Source organism: Bos grunniens, chromosome 3, assembly GCF_055505025.1.
Source record: "Bos grunniens cultivar Pamir isolate PY7600 chromosome 3, Bosgru_T2T1.0, whole genome shotgun sequence".
NCBI lineage: Eukaryota > Metazoa > Chordata > Mammalia > Artiodactyla > Bovidae > Bos > Bos grunniens.
In genome coordinates this window covers 42,409,635-42,429,134 of record NC_141167.1, presented here as the reverse complement: position 1 = coordinate 42,429,134, position 19,500 = coordinate 42,409,635, and the positions used below count along the sequence as shown (strand labels likewise).

The window sequence follows — 19,500 nt, the reverse complement described above, 5'->3', positions numbered from 1 at the left end:
AGATATGCAGATGACACCACCCTTATGGCAGAAAGTGAAGAAGAACTAACGAGACTCTTGATGAAAGTGAAAGAGCAGAGTGAAAAAGTTGGCTTAAAACTCAACGTTCAGAAAACTAAGATCATGGCATCCAGTCCAACACTTCACAGCAAATAGATGGAAAACAATGGAAAACAGTGACAGATGTTTTTGGGCTCCAAAATCACTGCAGATGGTGACTGCAGCCATGAAATTAAAAGACACTTGCTCCTTGGAAGAAAAGTTATGACCAACCTAGACAGCATATTAAAAAGCAGAAACATTACTTTGCCAACAAAGATGCATCTAGTCAAAGCTTTGGTTTTTCCAGTAGTCGTGTATGGATGTGAGAGTTGGACTATAAAGAAAGCTGAGTGCCAAAGAACTGATGCTTTTGAACTGTGGTGTTGGAGAAGACTCTTGAGAGTCCCTTGGACTGCAAGGAGATCCAACCAGTCCATCCTAAAGGAGATTAGTCTTGAATATTCATTGGAAGGACTGATGGTGAAGCTGAAACTCCTGTACTTTGGCCACCTGATGTGAAGAACTGACTCATTTGAAAAGACCCTGATGCTGGGAAAGATTGAAGGTGGGAGGAGAAGGGGACGCCAGAGGATGAGATGGTTGGATGGCATCACCAACTCAATGGACATGAGTTTGGGTCAACTCTGGGAGTTGGTGATGGACTGGTAAGACTGCATGCAGCAGTCCTTTGAACTGCAAACAGTCAGACATGACTGAGCGACTGAACTGAACTGAAAGTCTAAAGAACTATGATGCTTTTAAAAAGCAACATGGAACATGCATAGTTCAATATAATGTAATCCGAGTAGTCAATTAGGACATTCAGTTCAGTTCAGTTCAGTCACTCAGTCATGTCTGATTCTTTGCAACCCCACGGGCTGCAGCATGCCAGGCCTCCCTGTCCATCACCAACTCCTGGAGTTTACTCAAACTCATGTCCATTGAGTAGGTGATGCCATCCAGCCATCTCATCCTTTGTCATCCCCTTCTCCTCCTGCCGTCAATCTTTCCCAGCATCAGGGTCTTTTCAAATGAGTCAGCTCTTCACATCAGGTGGTCAAAGTATTGGAGTCTCAGCTTCAACATCAGTCCTTCCAATGAACACCCAGGACTGATCTCCTTTAGGATGGACTGGTTGGATCTCCTTGCAGTCCAAGGGACTCTCAAGAGTCTTCTCCAACACCACAGTTCAAAAGCATCAATTCTTCTGTGCTCAGCTTTCTTTATAGTTCAACTCTCACATCCATACATGAGCACTGGAAAAACCATAGCCTTGACTAGACAGACCTTTGTTGGCAAAGTAATGTTTCTGCTTTTTAATATGCTATCTAGGCTGGTCATAACTTTCCTGCCAAGGAGTAAGCGTCGTTAGGCAGGACTAACTGCATGAGGCTTTCTATAGGCCAATTTTGAGTCAGATTATGGGGACTGGGAATTCTCTGGTGGTCCAGTGGTTAGGACTTGGAGCTTCCACTGCAGGGGGCTGGAATTGGTCCCTGGTTGGTGCAGCCAAAAAAGAAAAGACTGCAAGGAAGATGGTTTAGAAGTTTGAGGGGCATGGAGTGAGGGGTAAATCAGAGGGAGGCCTAGAAATGATCTGAAGGTGAAGAGAGACAGGCCAGTCAAACCTGTGATGAAAGAGAAAGAAAGAATGGAAAACCAGGTCAGTGAGGACAGAGGCCCATTGTGTTGACAAATGCATGAGAAGAACCCTTTATTTTCCCCTGGGATAAAAACGTAACAAACCAGCATGCACACGCATGCAAGCATGCACTTGGCATTGAGCTGGAGGATTGGGAGAGCTGAAGATTTCATTGTTTATTTGGGCAGGTACTCTGCACGGAGACGTAAAGGACCTGAGTGCCTAAGACTGCCCAGCTGAACAAATACGTGAAGAGCCTCACCCCATGCTTATGTACCACACTTAAGGCGTGTGCTGACTTCCTAGAACCCAGTCTCTGTTAGCCTGAGGCCCTATTAGCAATGCAGGGATGAAAAGGAAATGATGGTGACCTGTTCTCCATAGGATTATGGCTCCTCGGAGGGACTGTCCTTCCAAAGCCAGCACACAGGGAACTCTGGAGGGTCACACTTGCCTTTGCCTTCAGAGACATCACATAGCTCAGGAAAATGAAGCAGCTCTTTAATGAGCCCAATTTTCTTTCCGTACAGATGGCAATCCAGATTGGCATCTCAGATTGTGAAACAGATTTTTGTCCCGCAGATATTGTTTCAAGTTCCCCAAAGCTGGAGCAGCCAGGGAGCTGAAAGCCATTCAGTTTCTCTGTCACCCATAAGCGTGTGTGCGTGCATGCTCAGTAGCTCAGTCTCAGTCGTGTCTGACTCTTTGCAATCCCTGTAGCTTGACAGGCTCCTCTGTCCATGGAATATTTCAGACAAGAATACTGGAGTGGGTTACGATTTCCTTCTCTAGGGGGTTTTCCTGACCCAGGCATAAAACCCCTGTGTCTTGCATTGGCAGGTGGATTCTTTACTACTGAGCCACCTGGGAAGCCCCTCCCATAAGCAAGCTCCTCCTTATCAGAATCTACCCCTGACTCAAGGAAGCCCATTTTTCCATGCATAGATAAGCCATCTTTTTCTCCTTTTACTTACCATTTGTTGTACTACCTCTCTTTCATTGCTCATTTGTTTTTTTCAATAAATATTATTTGAGCATCTGCCTTGTGCCAGGCACTGAGCATACAGCTAATGGTATAAGCAACCAAGAAAATAGATAGTTATGATATATTAAGAATATTAAGTTTTATTTAGTGCTTTCTGAGTGCCCTGGTGGCTCCAAAGGTAAAGAATCCGCCTGCAATCAAGAGACCCAGGTTCAATCCCTTAGTCAGGAAGATTCCCTGGAGAAAGGAATGGCTACCCATTCCAGTATTCTTGCCTGGGGAATTCCATGAACAGAGGAGCCTGGCGGGCTACAGTCCATGGGGTCACAAAGAGTCAGACACAACTGAGCGACTGACACTTTGTGAGTACCAGTCACTATTCTAGACACTTTACATAAAATAATTTAGCTCTCCTAACAGTAGAATACTATGCCAAAGTTCCTGTTACTATCCCCATTGTACAGATGAGGAAACTAAGACCCAGAGACATTGAATTACCTATCTATAATCGTACAGAAAAAAAAGGAATAGAACCAGAACTATTATAAACTCAGACAGTGTGGCTCCTGAGCTTGCCTTCTTAACCATGCAGGTGGACAGAAGGGTGAGGTGCTGAATATCTTGACACAGAAAGTATAGGGGTCAGGGAGCACATAGGAGTGCAGGGAATGTAGACTTGTGTCTCAGGAAGTGCTGTATTTAGAGCTCAAATTAGATCATGTTAACCTTTCTCAAAATCCTTTAATGGCTCCCCAACTGGATTTAGAATAAAAGCTACACATTCAACCATGGCTTACAAATGCTCTGTGCTGTCTGACCTCTCTGGCCTTAGTCTATTAACTGTCACTCTTATTAATCCAGGCCTCTGTTCGCAACATCTTTTAGGTGTTAATTACTGTCTCCACCCACCCGGCTCCTACTCAATGGTTAGGTCTCAAATTCAAGTCATTCATTTACAGAAGGCTTCCCTGTCCCCTCATCTACATTAATCCCAAAGATAACCAAGGGTAATGATAATCAGAGCAAACAGGAAATAATGCTAAGTGGTAAGCAACATTCTAAATGCTTTACTTATAATACCATTTCAGTTTTATAACAATCTTTATGGGAAGTATGAGTACTATTCCCATTTTCACAGGCGAAAAACTTAGGCAATATTAGATAGCATTCTGTACTTTTCTCCAATGATAATCAAATGTATAATAATACTTTTCTCCAAAGTGATAATCAAATGTATAATCACATGTGTATTCATTGCATATTTCCTGGGCTGTAAGCTCCACAAGGTCAGCGTCTGAATTCATTAACATTATTGTATTCCCAGTGTCTAGCACAGGGTCCCGTAAATAGTAGGTAAATAATAAATGCTTATTGAATACATGAATAATAGACATTATGAGATATTTTTCTTAACACACTTTACAATAAAACAGGCAGATGACAAAAGAATTAAGGAAAATTCTCTATTATATAGTCTTACTGAGGCTGCAGATAACTCAGCTTTTATGATTGCTCTCCTGTTGTGAAATCTCATCACCCACTTTCCGTTCGTTATAACATCTGAGGTTTAGAGGGTGGTGGAGGCCGGGAAGCATGGTCTAGACTAGAGGGAAGGCCATGCATGGGTTTTTAAGAAACACAGATCTAGGTTTCAGTTCTCACTTAATCACTTACTAACTGTGTGGTCTTGAGGAAGCGCCATACATCCGCTGAGCCTCCTTTTCTAAATCTGTGAAACAGGGACCACAGCCAAACAGTTCGGTTGGGAGAATTAGATAAGAAAATGATGTCTACTGAGGGTGAGCACAGTGCCCGGCATGTACCAGGAGATCCTCTCCTGAGATCAGAGGCAGGCCTGTGGGGGGTTGGAAACGACCTAGAGTACTGGACAAGCAGCACTAGCCACACTAGACCCTAGGACATGAAGCCCAAAGAGCAACTGAGAGGCAGGGCCAAAGGCTGAATTAGCTGACCTAGCTGTCTCCACGGATCAAATGAGCTGGACAGTCGCCATGGACCCAGCTCACTCTGAGAACACAGTCAAGAAGGGGGTGGGAAAAGCACACAAACCTCCCTCAGAAGGGTCTCTTTTGGTCCCTGTCAACAGCTCTGACTTGGAGTAAGTCAAGACAATAAACCAAGACAAAGATCCAGTGAGTTCTGTTGCCTGTTCTCTATTGCAAGGGCACAGTCCCTGCTTTGTTTCTCTTCTCTCTGGTGAAAGCGCTGTTCCCTGAAATGCTCCTGGCTTCCGAGAACAGCTCTGGAGGCAACTCCGTAAACTGCTGGCCAGGGTTTGATGAGAAGCAAGTAAGTCGAATTTACTCTGCCCCATCCCCCAGGGTTACTTGGTCTTAAGGATGCAGGAGGGAGAAAAGGGAACACAGATGGCCCTCTTCCTTCCTCCTTCATCTCCCAATGTCCATATTCATCCCTCTCTAGGCCAACCTGACCTTTTCATCTCCCTCCCTCCCAATAAAGAGGAGAGAAGTGGGTAGGTGACACGGGGGTATTGAGAGGGGCATAAAAGTCTTTCCAAATGGAGTCAAAGCCCCTGTGATGCTGACTCTGCTAGTGGGTTCTGTCTTCTCCCCATACAGAAACTTTGCACCAGCTCATGCTGCTGTTCTCTGCTGAGCTCTGTGGGCTGAACAACCTGCACCCCTGAAGGTTTGTGCCCAGACTTGAACATGCATTTATGTACAACTGTGATGCTTGTGTAGCTGTAATTATTCTATCCTACAAAGTGAAGTGAAGTCCTTTCAGATTTATGCAAAAGAAAACTTTCACTTAACTAAGATCCAGTTTCCGCCTGCGTGCTGAGTCGCTTCAGTCATGTCCTACTCTGCGACCCAATGGAGAGTAGCCCGCCATGCTCGTCTGCCCATGGGATTTTCCTGGGAATAACACTGGAGTGGGTTGCCATGACCTTCTCCAGGGGATCTTCCTAACTCAGGAATCAAACCTATGTCTCTTGTGTCTCCTGCATTAGCAGGTGGATTCTTTACCACTAGCACCACCTGGGAAAGCCCCAAGATGCAGTTTGTGCATGCATGCTAAGTCGCTTCAGTCATACCCGACTCTCTGTGACCCTATGGACGGTAGCCTGCCAGGCTCCTCTGTCCATGTTTATCAGCATGCTAGCTGGACATTCTTCTTTGCAGTCTGTTTTTAAGAGAAAGAGCCACACTTGTGCCCAGTTACATTTGGGAACAGGTCCATTCTGCCACTAGCCCTCTTAGCTTTCCACAGTATGTTCTGGAGAATCCTACCTTCAGCTCTAAATCTATTTCCATATAAGCAAGTTTCATGGTTTCAGGGGGTAAGAATCTTTCAAAAAAAGAGATTGTTTTCTAGATTGTATTACTATGAAAGAGAAATTGGTCAGAAAATTTTTAAAAGATCTCAACAAAGCTTTCTGTTTTGGTTCCCTATTAATGCCAGCAGGCCTCTCTCCTGTCACATAGTGACCAGCTGCTCTGTCCTGGGCGCTATGGGAAGTGTGTTACATAATACTTATAATACCGACACTAATATTGACACTTTTGAAGTGCCAGGAGCTATTCTAAGTGTTTCCCATTGGTTTGTGTATTCAATTCTTACAACCAATATATGAGCTCTGTACAATATCCATCCCAATTCTGGAGAGGAGACAATTGGGACATTACCCTAAGGTCACACAGTGGTGCAGCTGAGATGTGGAAGAGGCAGTCTGGCTCCAGAATCTTTACTGTTAATCCCTATGCATAGTTTTTCTCATTTAGTCCATACAGAATTCTTATGAGATAGAATATTAAGATAGCCATCTTCCAGATGAGAAAAGTGAGTCTCAGTTTTCTGAAAGGTTGACCCATGATCTCGAGCTAACTCAACTCAATATGGCAAGTACCTACCTTGTGCCAGGCTCTGTGCTAGACAGGAAGAGCATAGTATAGCATGAGAAACTGGTCATGTTTAGTTGTTTTCATTTTTTTCATTTCTTTTAACACTGTCACTTCTTGCTGAAGTGATAGGTAATAAAGAGTTCATTTTGAGGGAAGAAAAGTCATCTGTAGTCAAGATTAGCCAGGAGTGCTGGCACTGGGCACATGCCTGAGAGCCAGAAAATAAAGCTTGCCTGAATAAGGCCAACTATGAGCCTCAGCATCCTTCCAATCCTTTCTGATTCAGGAACGAGAATTTACTCATGTGTCTTTGTTCATTTCATAAACATTTATTAAGCATCTACTATGTTCCAGACTTTATTCTATACACTGGGGATATAAAAGAAGAGGACTCATACTTGATTTGGGACACTCTTAGTTTAGAAGAAGAGAAAATGAAAATAAAGATTACAGCATGCTATGATAAGTACAGTGGTAAAGAATCGACTGGCCAATGCAGGAGCCACAAGAGACACGGGTTTGGTTCCTGGGTTGGGAAGATCCTCTGGAGTAAGAAATGGCAACCCATTCCAGTATTCTTGCCTGGACAATTCCATGGACAGAAGAGCCTGGAGGGCTACAGTCCATGGGGTCACAAAGAGTCGGACACAATTGAGCACACACACACATGACAAGTACAGTAATTGATTATGAGGTAATAATTAAGATAATAATTGAGAGTGGTTTGGGTGAGTTGCAGAAGATGGCATATATGCTGATATCTGAGTGACAAAAAATGCACTTTCCAGATGGAAATGGATAAACGAACTCTTGAGTCTGCCCACAGTGCAGGAGACCCAAGTTCGATCCTTGGGTTGGGATGATCCCCTAGAGAAGGAAATGGCAACCCACTCCAGTATTCTTGCCTTGAAAATCCCATGGACAGAGGAGTCTGGCAGGCTACAGTCCATAGGGTCCCAAAAAGTCAGACATAATGACTAAACCACAAACCAAAGGAACTATTTACTAAGCACATACTAGATATCAGGCCCTGCATTGAGACTATATATTTAGTTTAATCCAATAACCAGAGAGAATAAAGAACTCATTCACCATGACCAGGTAAGAAAATCCCTGAGCTGAACATGTGATTATTTTGGGGAAAGGACAACTCGGGCAGAGGGAACAGTGTGTACAAAGGCAGGAAGGCAAGAAGACACTGGTGTAGTTGAAGGACAGTATGTTCAGTGCATCTCAGCCATTGGCTGTGCATGGGGGCAGGGGGCAGATGAGGACAAAGAAGGAATTAGAAGCAACATCCTGAAAGACTGCATAACTGGTAAGAAGTAAGGATCTTATCCTGAAGGTGAAGGTTAACCAACTCAGAAAACAGCATAACTGGGTTTTTAAAGAATAATTCTAGTACCAGAACGAAGAGTGGATTGAAGTGGGGAAAGATGAAAGATAATAAACCAAGTTGTAAGGTCCCTACAATGGCGTAGGAAGGGAAAATGAAGCATTAAACTGAAGGAGAGGAAATCGAGAAGGAAAGGAGGGGATATGATCAGAGGAAATGACTATAAGAATTGTCTGTGGGAGGCAAGGAGAGATATTAAAGACAGTGAAGAGCCACTAAAGCCTGGAATATGGGAAAAAGAGCAGTGATGGAAGCGGGGATGGGTCTGGGCCTCCGGATGAACCCAAAGGGGTTACTAAAGGTGACTGGACGTCTGGCATTTCTGTACATACTTGCTGAGAAGTATGTACACACTTACTGATAAGGAGTGCAGGGAGGAAAGGGACAGGGCGAGGCATCGAGATGAGTGCTAAGCCAACACGGTGGGTTGGGCAACCAGATATGAAGAAAGTTGTCTGCTCAAGATGGTTCCAACTCTGAGACTGGAAGGGGGAGGGAGAAAGTCCAGGTGTGAGGGGAAAATTTGGCTCTGAGTTCCGGGGCTCTCCAGGTTAATAGAGCTGTCAAGAATACCCAGAAAGAGACAGCTGTTTCCTGAAGGGCTCTCTCCAACACGCCTGGGAGCTGCAAGACCAGGCTTGAGGCAGGCAGCAGCTGGGGTTTGGGAGGACACAGGCATATGGGCAGCCTCCTGCCTCCTGAAGGACTCTGCAGATGAGGTGGCTGAGAGAAGTGATTCTTTCTTCCCAGCCTCCTCCTCCACCCTTTGCTTCAGAGCCCCAGTGCCACAGCAGCATGCGGGCTGCATAGAGATTGATTCACAGATGAGGGGCTGCAGCTAGAAGCCACACAGAAGTAGCAGAAAGGACAGAATTGTGTGTGTGTGGGTGTGTGTGTGTATGTGCGTGCAGGAAACTATCTTATTCAGGGAACTGCCAAGCAAAGTCTTACAGGCAGACAATAGTGAGTTGCCTAGATAATTTATGCCACCAAATAAACACCAGGACAGGCTGTGTACAGCTAAAGGTGACACATTTTTAAAAGTGGGGTGTCTCCCTTTGGAGTCTCAATGACAGGAGATGGTTTAGCACACAAAAGCTTCAGGCAACAATACCTATGAATCTCCCAGAGTCTACTGTAACCAAAGAGAAAGAAAGGCCGGAACTAAAATGCAAAAGAAAGAAAAAAACTGTGTTTGGAGATAGGTCTGCTACAGTATAAACTTTTCCCTTTCTCTGGCGCACTGCTGTAGCAAAACCTGATGGTTGTCTTTGTAAAAAACGTGTCTGTATCTAGGTCCCTGGCAGTGATTTGCCTCTGGGAGGGCCAGCAATCTATTTAATGACTCCATTGACGTCAATAGCATAACTGAAATACTTACTAACATGCATGATTCCAACTTTCAGAGGGGGGGTGGGGGGATGGTGTTTCTCAGCAGTACAAAAACATGAAGTGGAGTCAAGGTGGAATGGACTCCAGTCTTTTCAGCAGCAAGTGAGAGATGAAATGCTAGGGGTCTCATCAGTTCCATTTAATGGGAAGAAACATTCACACTAAATTTAGAAACTAATTTCCAACTAGTGGAATAGCCATTAATAAGCAGGGTATTATTTTTGGTAATGTTTGCTCAAGGGTAACATTTTAATTATTAGCACTTTAGCTCACTTGTCAGTGCTTTTTTGCAACTTACCCTTACCTAATTTTAGACACATATGGAATAATTGCAAATCTATATAAATAGCTCAGTGTTGATGTGCGGAGGTAAACTTACACAGGACAGCTAATTTAGACAAAAGCAATTCTTATAAAACAACCATTTGGGGAAGTATTCTCGGAATGACAAGGGCTTTTCTAGTGCATCTGTCCTAACGTTTTGTATGCAGACTGGCTAAACACTCAAGATGAATACTTAGGGCAATTATCCCAATAGTCCAGACCATACAACATTCAGAACAAAGAAAAAAAATAACCTGACATTATTAGATTTTAATTTTTCTCCTTTCCTCTCTTGTTTTCTCTCTCTCTCATTCTTTCTTTTTCTTTGTGCACGCATGCTAAGTTGCTGTAGTTGTGTCTAACTTTTTGTGACCCCATGGACTGTAGCCCGCCAGGCTCCTCTGTCCATGAGATTCTCCAGGCAAGAGTACTGAAGTGGGTTGCCATGCTCTCTTCCAAGGGATCTTCCTGACCCAGGGACTGAACCTATGTCTCTTCAGTATCCTTCATTGGCTGCTGTTGCTGTTAAGTCGCTTCAGTTGTGTCCAACTCTGTGCGACCCCATAGATGGCTGCCCACAAGGCTTCCCCGTCCCTGGGATTCTCCAGGCAAGAATACTGGAGTGGGTTGCCACTTCCTTCTCCAATGCATGAGAGTGAAAAGTGAAAGTGAAGCCACTCAGTCATGTCCGACTCTTCACGACCCCATGGACTGCAGCCTACCAGGCTCTTCCGCCATGGGATTTTTCCAGGCAAGAGCAGACAGGTTCTTTACCACTAGCGCCACCTGGGAAGCCCCCTTTCCTTTGTAATTCCCTCCAATTTCTCCTTTGTCATGGTGGCCACAGCCTGTGGTAACAAAATTGATTTTATTAGTATTTGTTCATAAGTGTTGTAACCCTGCTTGACATTTCTTGCTTAATGTGAAAACCAAGTTCTGCTTGTGTTGGGCTTCATTTCCAGTCATCTGACTCAGATCAGCTCTCAGGCCACTGCTGTGTTTCTCAGAGAGCCCTTCACTCATGCACACACAGTCCATCTCTCAGTCTAGGCTCTGGCTACTCTGGCAAAGAATGAGAAATGAATCAAGGTCATGACTTTCTGAATTTCTTACTTTTTGAGCTACTCCAAGGTAACTCATGGAGCTTCTTGTTTGCTCCTCAAATAGACCCTGTGTCTGACACACCCACATGAACCTCCAAGGGGATGTTCATAATCAAGCAAAGACATGGAAGAAATTCATACTGAGAAATAGGCTTCTTAGGAGAAAGTTTCTTCTGTTTTATTAACCAGTAAAAAGCCATTTCCTCCCTAGCGTGTCCTGGAGGACATGTTTTAGAAGAACTGGATTCCCATGAGCACTAAAAAAATATTAATTAAGTCTGTTTCTCACGTAGGCCAACCTATTTCAGACTTACTGGAAAGCCCTATATTATCTCATCCTATTTCTCCATTCACAGGCTTTCCTTGAAATACAACTAATTGACGGTGTTGAAAATCCCCATGAATCGAGATTGTGGATAGCCAAGCTGAGAGAGACTTCGGGCCTGCAGCAGTCTAGCCTGAAGTCCTCAATGCAATCCTCTAGTCATCTTTGTGACACAGTTTGCTGTCATTTCCCATGACCCATGGCCTTGGGGGCTGTTGTTTATAACGTTACATGGGTGATGTTCCTGCTCAAATACATTCATTAGTAAATTTTGGAAGAAGAAAATTAGCATCAAATATTTCACCTTACACATTGATTTGGCTGCTAAAGTGCTCTATATATGATTTTGTTGTTCAGTTGCTCAGTCGTGTCTGATTCTTTGCAACCCCATGGACTGCAGCATGCCAGGCTTCCCTGTCCTTCACTATCTCCTGGAGATTGCTCAAACTCATGCCCACCCATTGAGTTGGTGATGCCATCTCAATATAATATGTAATAATCATATAATATGTCATATATGACACATATTATTAAAAATCAAGTCACATTTATAATACTCAGAAGTGCTGGCCATTAAAAGGAATACTTCCCTAATCCTTTTGCAAAGCAAAGATCATTCTGTAAATGCAGTGAACACAATTTATCCTTTCAGTATCTTCTTACTTTCATGATATACCAGTGATCACTACTGAAATCCATGCAAAAGCAAGGGATGGTTTGGGCAGAAAAACTGGAACATTCATCACACACACACACAGATACACACACACATTGATTTTCCTCAATTATCTTTTTTTTCTTTTGAAAACAATTTGGGGGCCTGATATCCTAAGAATTACTTCAACTTTCCATTTTGACTGTATACAGATGACAGAACTTTAGCTCTGCCTTGTGTTGGAGTGTTCTTTTTTCAATTCTATTTTTTGCCCTTTCTGTTCCAATCCTTGCACATCATGTAGAAAAGGCCTGAAATTCAGGCCCGCAAAAAGGCAAAATGTGATAAAAATTGAGATGCTCATTAAATTTCACAGTGTTAACATTTTCAACACCCCCAGGAGGATTTACTACATTTTCTCCTTAATGCAGGAGCATATGATTTCCACATTGCTCTATATTCTGGGTTTTAAATCCTCTATTATTCTACTCTGGCTTTCCTATTTAAAGCACAAAATGCCAACTTTTTAGGTTTAACTTTTTTTGTTCGAAACCTATAAAAATGACCATAGAGATTTAGATCATGCAGCTATAGAGTATGTTTCAAACTTCTTTCAATTTTGATGTAATAACTGATTTAAAAAAAAAAATAGTAAAAACACACAGTTGAATACTCATCATAGCCATGGAGATAAAATACTGACTCATTATTAAAATTTAATTTATGAGCTTTTTCTTTAAGATAAAGTCCCCAAACTTTATGTAGTTCTCCTGCTCAGTTTAATTTTTACCTATCTTCCTGCTATGTGAAAATAACCATGCAGAAGCATCTTAAATGATAAGGCGATGAATACAGTATAGACAGCCCCTGACTTCAAGAAGCTCCAATGAAGGAGGCATATAAGCCACAAATTGTAGCATATTCTAGAATGGAATTCTTTCCATAGCACACAAAAAAGGGAACAATTACACTGATTTTTTTTTTAAAAAAAAACACTGAGGGAAAAGGTATTGTAGACTGAGAGGCTGGATTTGATTTCCCTCATGAATTTACTCAGTTACTGATCAATTTGTAAGAGCAAAGGTACCAGTTTAACCATGGTTTTTGACAAATAACTTTTAAAATAAATTCCATTTCCTCCATTTAGATTGTCTTTAAAAAAATGTTTTTAAAATAAAGGTTTCCTCTGGCTTTTCTCCGTCACTGTTTTAAACTTGCTTTTTGTACAAAAATATAGTTACCTAAGTCAGCCAGACTTTCACAACTGGTTGTTGTTAAATCTGTTTAAATTATTGTGGGTTTCATGTATCTTTTATCTTAGATTTCAACAGAAATGCATAAGGTCAGCATTAGTGCTAATAAATGGAAACCTAGTCTCATTATCGTGATAAATCATTTTTTAAAGCAGCAACCCAGTTTTCAATTTTTTTGTGTGCTGTAAGCCACTTGTTTTTCATTCCCCTTTAAAGTTTCTATTTAAACACACCTCTTTGTCATATGCTGATAAATATTAAAATAACAGGAAAAATCTGCTTGACTTATTTAAGCTGATAATAAGAACAAAACACAGGATGTGTGTGTCCTCCTTCCTTTTTTGACTGTGGTTAAGCGTTAAGAAGGTTTTGAAACCTATAATTACGTAATAATTGGTATCACTACATTCTCTTCCCAATGAAAAGTCAGGATTTTTGTAGTTTGCCACAAAGACAGACAAAAACAAATTGCCTAAGTATTATTGTCATTTCTTTGGTCCATTGTTTTAAAAGAATTTAGCAAAAGAACTCTCCAGTTGCCAAGCTGTAGTTATTGTGCCAATAATCACAATATGATCTTTCCAACAGCATCTTTAGCTAATGAGCTGATTTATAGAACTCGAAATATCACATATTTTCCTAATGTTTGTCAGTATTCATTATAAGAAAAAGAAAACATAGTTTAAAGATTCAAATTGCTGTCAAAAGCATCTTGGGAAATTTGGCTAATAGAAATGGGAGTGACAATGTCTTATGAGTCGGCCAAGATGATGAAATGATAGGAGTTTCAAAACTACCCACTTTGATCTCCAAGTATGTAATACCAGTTATATGTTAAGACACTCTAGTTATTTAGTTTCTTTTCATAAAACTTCTAAAGGAAATAGTACATCAGCACATCAAGGTTTTTATAGTTCATGGATAGATTACCATTTTCTTTAATTTTATGTCTTAGGACTTGACCTTACTTAATATCTTCCTTTTATTCTTGTTCTCAATCTGTTTCTCACAAAAATATTTTTAAGGCATGTACCATAAATACTTCAGAAGCCAATGAGCCAATGGGACCCCCAGCTTTTGTTCTCTACTTTCAAAAGTTGGACTTGTGTATTATTTCTGTTATATGTATGACCATCATACCAGGAAGAAAACACAGCATCTGAGCAAGAAAGATCATAAGAATAAAGCAAAGGGTAACACAGAAATCTATGAGGCAACGTTAGGTGTTAAATGGAAATACAGACACCTATGAGGCAACATTAAGTGTTAGGTGATCTCATCATGAGTTCATCTTACTTGTTTCTCCTGTGGTTCTACTCAAGTCCACTGCTCTACTAGTGGGAGAGATTCAAGAGGAAAAACTCCATTTCACACTTAAAACAATGTCATCTAGCTGGTTGCATCTTATGCAAGAAGAATTTCATGCTCAACACATCTCCAGGATAGATGTTCCTTCAATGTGGCCCTTCCTCTCTGCAGCTCTCAACTCCACATGAGAAGCATATGCACAGTATTAACAAACAAGAGGTTAGGTTTCTTTTTTAAAAAAACACCTTTGAGGAACAAAGTTGGATGACCTCCAAGGGAAATGATTTGTGACCTGGAAAAAGCTTTTGGTTTCACACCTGGAAAGGATGTAGATTCAAGTGGGATGTATAGTTGACGCTAAGAGGAAAACCACTAACATTCACTGTGGGGCCCTCAGGCCAATGCAGAGGCACCTGGGGCCTTTGAGGTTAGCTCCCCCGGAGTTCACTGGGGCCGGCAAGCTGAGGTCAAGGTTGTACTCCGACTCTGGTTCCAGGAAGCAGCATGACCACACATCCATCACATTCTGAAATTGGAGGCATGCATACGATGGGAAAATTATTTAATGCTGCTTTTCATTTGGTTTCATGTGGACTACAGTAAAGTTCTAGTCTGCCTTTGAAAAGAGTCACCAAGACACAGACTGGGAGCAAACAAACGCTATTATTCTAGAAAAGGGTCTAGAAAAGAGGTACATTTATTATTTTGAAATATGGAGATAAGCCTGATGACATGGCTTACCTGGCAGGTTGACTCTGGAGACAGATGGCTGACCAGCAGCTGGAGACCTCCTATGGAGAGGGAGAGAAAAGAAGGCCTGAGTCTCTGTAAGAATACCCTTCCCTACACCCCCTGATCACTGAGGAGTTTTCCAGGTCAGAATGAGCTATCAAGTGACATCATGCCATCTCCGGAAGGCAGGCTCCTGTAACTCGGGTGATGACTGTGATTCTCACATCCAGATGGCCTGGAATTTCCCTCTGCCCAGCCTCCTGGATGCTCCAACACTCCAGGAAGGAAGTCATTTACTCCAGGTCCCTAACCAGTCCTTCTGTTTTAGATTTCCCTGCCCCGGGTGGCCCTTGAAGATGATACACTTGATCAGAAATGACATCAAATGTAAGAGCAAATCTCAATCCTTCGGGCAGTGCTTAAAGGAGAGGAATGCTTGGATGTGAATTGGTCTAGGTCTCCCACTTTTACACCTTAGAAACCTGAGAGTGGGAGAAGTGAAGTCACTTACCAAAGATCCCTGAGCCATTAGGAACAGTAATCCAGGTGGCTTAATTTATGGAAAGGCCTTTTCTTGGTAGAACTGGGCATTTTTCTATATCACAAAGCAAGCCTGCTCAAGTTGAGAGTCAGATGAAGCAAGCAGATAAACCCATGCCCCACAATTACAGGGGTTCTTTCTCCTTTTCTTTCTTGTTTTTATTTCTTCTTTATTTATCTTTTATATCCCCCACCCCAGAAACCCTAATTTTCTTGCCATCCTTCTCATGCTTTGCCAGGCTCTCCAGGATTCCCGGTGCATTGTTGGAAAGCCTCCCAGAAACAGGAATGAGCAGTGGCCCTCAAGCTTTAGGGTGCATAGAATCACCTGGAGAGCTGATTAAGACACACTGCTGAACCTTACGTCTAGGGTTTCTGGTTCAGTCTGCCAGCGTTGGGCTTAAGAGTCTGCATTTCTAACTCATTCCAAGTGATGCTGATGCTGCTGACCTTGTTGCTGTTGCTATTCCATTGCTCAGTCCTGTCTGACTCTTTGCGACCCCATGGACTGCAGCAAACCAGGCTTCCCTTTCCTTCACCAACTCCCAGAGTATGCTTAAACTCAGGTCCATTGAATTGGTGACACCATCCAACCAACTCATCCTCTGTTGTCCCCTTCTTCTCCTGCCCTCAATCTTTCCCAGCGTCAGGGTCTTTTCCGATGAGTTGGCTCTTCATATATGGTGGCCAAAATAATGGAGCTTCAACTTCAGTCCTTCCAATGAATATTCAGGATTTATTTCCTTTAGGATTGACTGGTTTGATCTCCTTGTTGTCCAAGGGACATGTGAGTCTTCTCCAACACCACAGTTCAAAAGCATTAATTCTTTGATGCTCAGCCTTCTTTATGGTCCAATTCTCACATCCGGACATGACTACTAGAAAAACAATAGCTTTGACTATATGGACTTTTGTTGGCAAAGTGATGTCTCTGTTTTTTAATATACTGTCTAGGTTTGTCATTGTTTTTCTTCCAAGGAGTAAGCACCTTTTAATTTCATGGCTGCAGTCACCATCCTCAGTGATTTTGGAGCCCAAGAAAATAAAGTCTACCACTGTTTCTATTGCTTCCCCATCTATTTGCCATGAAGTGATGGGACTGGATGCCATAGTCTTAGTTTTATGAATGCTGAGTTTTAAGCCAGCTTTTTCACTCTCCTCTTTCACCTTCATCTAAAGGCTCTTTAGTTCCTCTTCACTTTTGGCCATTAGGATGATATCATCTGCATATTTGAGGTTGTTGATATTTCTCCCAGCAATCTTGATTCCAGCTTGAGCTTTATCTAGCCTGCCATGTCACATGATGTACTCTGCATATAAGTTGAATAAGCAGGGTGACAGTATACAGCCTTGACATTCTTCTTTCTCAATTTTGAAGCAGTCTATTGTTCCAAGTCTGGTTCTAACTGTTGCTTCTTGGCCTGCATACAGGTTTCTCAGGAGGCAGGTAAGGTGGTCTGGTATTCTCATCTCTTTAAGAATTTCAAGTTTGTTGTGATCCACACAGTCAAAGGCTTTAGTGTAGTCAATGAAGCAGAAGTAGATGTTTTTCTGGAATTTTCTTGCATTTTTCTATGATCCAACAGATGTTGGCAATTCGTTCCTCTGCCTTTTCTAAATCAAGTTTTTACATCTGGAAGTTCTTGGTTCACATATTGCTGAAGCTTAGCTTGAAGGATTTTGAGCATTACTTTGCTAGTATGTGAAATGAGCGCACTTGTAAGGCAGTTTGAACATTCTTTGGCATTGCCTTTCTTTGGGACTGGAATGAAAACTGACCTTTTCTTTGCAAGTCCAAGGGACTCTCCAGAGACTTCTGCAGTACCACAATTTGAAAGCACCAATTCCTCAGTGCTCAGCCTTTTTTGTGTTCCAAGTCTCACACTCATACATGACTGCTGGAAAAACCATAGCTTGACTATGCATATGTATACACACACACACACACACACACATATATATTTGGTCTTTGGCTCAATTCTTGGCACAGAGCTCCTAAAATCCTAAGAGTTTCCTAAGTGAGGAGAGGAAACCAGTCAATCAAACCAGTCAATCCTAGATGAAATCAACCCTGAATATTCACTGGAAGGACTAAGAGCAGGAAGAGAAAGGGACAATAGAAGATGAGACAGTTGAATGGCATCACCAACTCAATAGACATGAGTTTGAGCAAACTCCTGGAGATAGTGAAAGACAGGGGAGGCTGTTGTGCTGCAGTCCATGGGAGTGCAAAGAGTTGGACACAACTTATCAAATGAACAACAACAAAGTGAGGAAGGCCATCTTTGATATGTGTTTTTTGACATATTAATGAAGTGACCTTTGGACCAGCAAATAGGTAACCTAAGGAGGAGGCTAGGTGCCAGACTACCCAATCACGCGATTAGAGAGTTTGAACTTTAGGCCCACCTGGAACCTCTGAGGAGGGGAGAGAGGCCGGAAATTGAATTCAACCATCAGTGGCCAATAATTTAATCAATCATACATCTGTAATGAAACTTTCATAAAAACTCAAAAAACCTGGGTTGGTGAACATCATTCAGAAAGAATGATGCACTCAGAGAGCTTGGGAGCTTTACCATCCTCTCCTCCCTACCCTCTACCCCTCAACCCCGGAACCTCCTCTATCTGGCTATTCCTGAGTCATATCCATTTATAACAAAGCTGTGATCTAGTAAGTAAAATGTTTCTCCAGGCTCTGTGGGCTCTTCTAGTAAGTTAATTGAACCCAAGGAAGGGGTCACGGGAACTTCCAACCTATAGCCAGTGGATCAGATACCTACAAGAACCTGGGCTTGCCAATGGGGTCTGAAGTGTGTGTGTGTGTGTGTGTGTGTGTGTGTGTTCGTGTGTATTGGGGGGACAGTCTCATAGGACTGGGCCCTTAACCTGTGGGGTCTGACATTGTCTCCAAGTAAATCATGTTAGAACTTCATTGACTTATAGGACACCTAGCTGGTGCTTGGATGTGTGGGGAAGAAAAAAAGACCTGGTATCCAGAATCACACCTTCAAATGCCACCTTCTCCAAGGAATGTGGTTATAGGGGAGGAAAACTTGCTACCCCAAATGTCTCTTAGCATGTGAATGGTTTCAAGCTGAAAAGGCCCCAAAGACTGAGCTTTCCCTTCACTAACTAAAGGAATGTCAATAGAGGAACAGAGCTATCACAATAGATAAGAGTAGTATGAATTAGGTATACTAGACAGGGAGGAACCCAGGAGAGTCTGTTTGTCAAAATTCCATTCTATGTTTCACTGTCTGTCTCCATATGGCCCAGCAAACATTTATTTACCAAACATTTGCTTTTCCATTTCCATGTCAATTGCCTTCCTTCCTTTTCAAGTCCCAACTCCCTACCCCACAATATTCTCTTTTGTCTTTAGCTGAAAATGCTGCTTAAGGGGAGGGTTTCAGCCATTTTGTCACCACTCAGTTTTCCTGGGTCTGTTCCATATACACATGTTATTAGACATTTGTTTGACTTTCTCTTATTAATCTGTCTCATGTCAACTTAATTCTTAGACCAGCCAAGAAAACCTAGAAGAAAAGAGGAAAATTTCTTCCTTCTTGAAAATATCATTCTCTTAGCTAAAAAATGACCCTTCCACTAATCTCCCCTGGTACTGTATTTGTACCTTTAGGGTTATTTTGTCATGTTACAACTCATATGGTCATGGACTATCCCCATGTCTAATCTATGACCCACTGATGGTGGGGTCCAGTTATTATCCCTTTCCATATGCCTTCTGCAGGACCTACCAACCTGCCTTGTGAAGAGTAGGAACTCCATAAATATTAGAAAACTATATGATGTGAAAATGATTCGAGAAGCCTAGCACCATATGAATGTTTTATCTGGTTTCCTTTTTCCATATAGCCTTAGTTCTACATACTCCTCACTGTTCCTCAGACACAGA

The 19,500-nt window shown here is 42.2% G+C and overlaps 1 protein-coding gene across 2 annotated transcripts in view; it reads right to left on the bottom strand.

The window, feature by feature from the left end:
* Nucleotides 1–19,500, bottom strand: part of PDE4B (phosphodiesterase 4B) — a 669,313-nt gene that overhangs the window by 112,707 nt on the left and 537,106 nt on the right. For both annotated transcript variants that reach the window (XM_086390409.1, XM_086390410.1), the window contains one exon: nucleotides 15,051–15,100. In XM_086390409.1, the coding sequence (XP_086246535.1) occupies nucleotides 15,051–15,100 (50 nt within the window). The remainder of the gene's footprint in view (nucleotides 1–15,050; nucleotides 15,101–19,500) is intronic.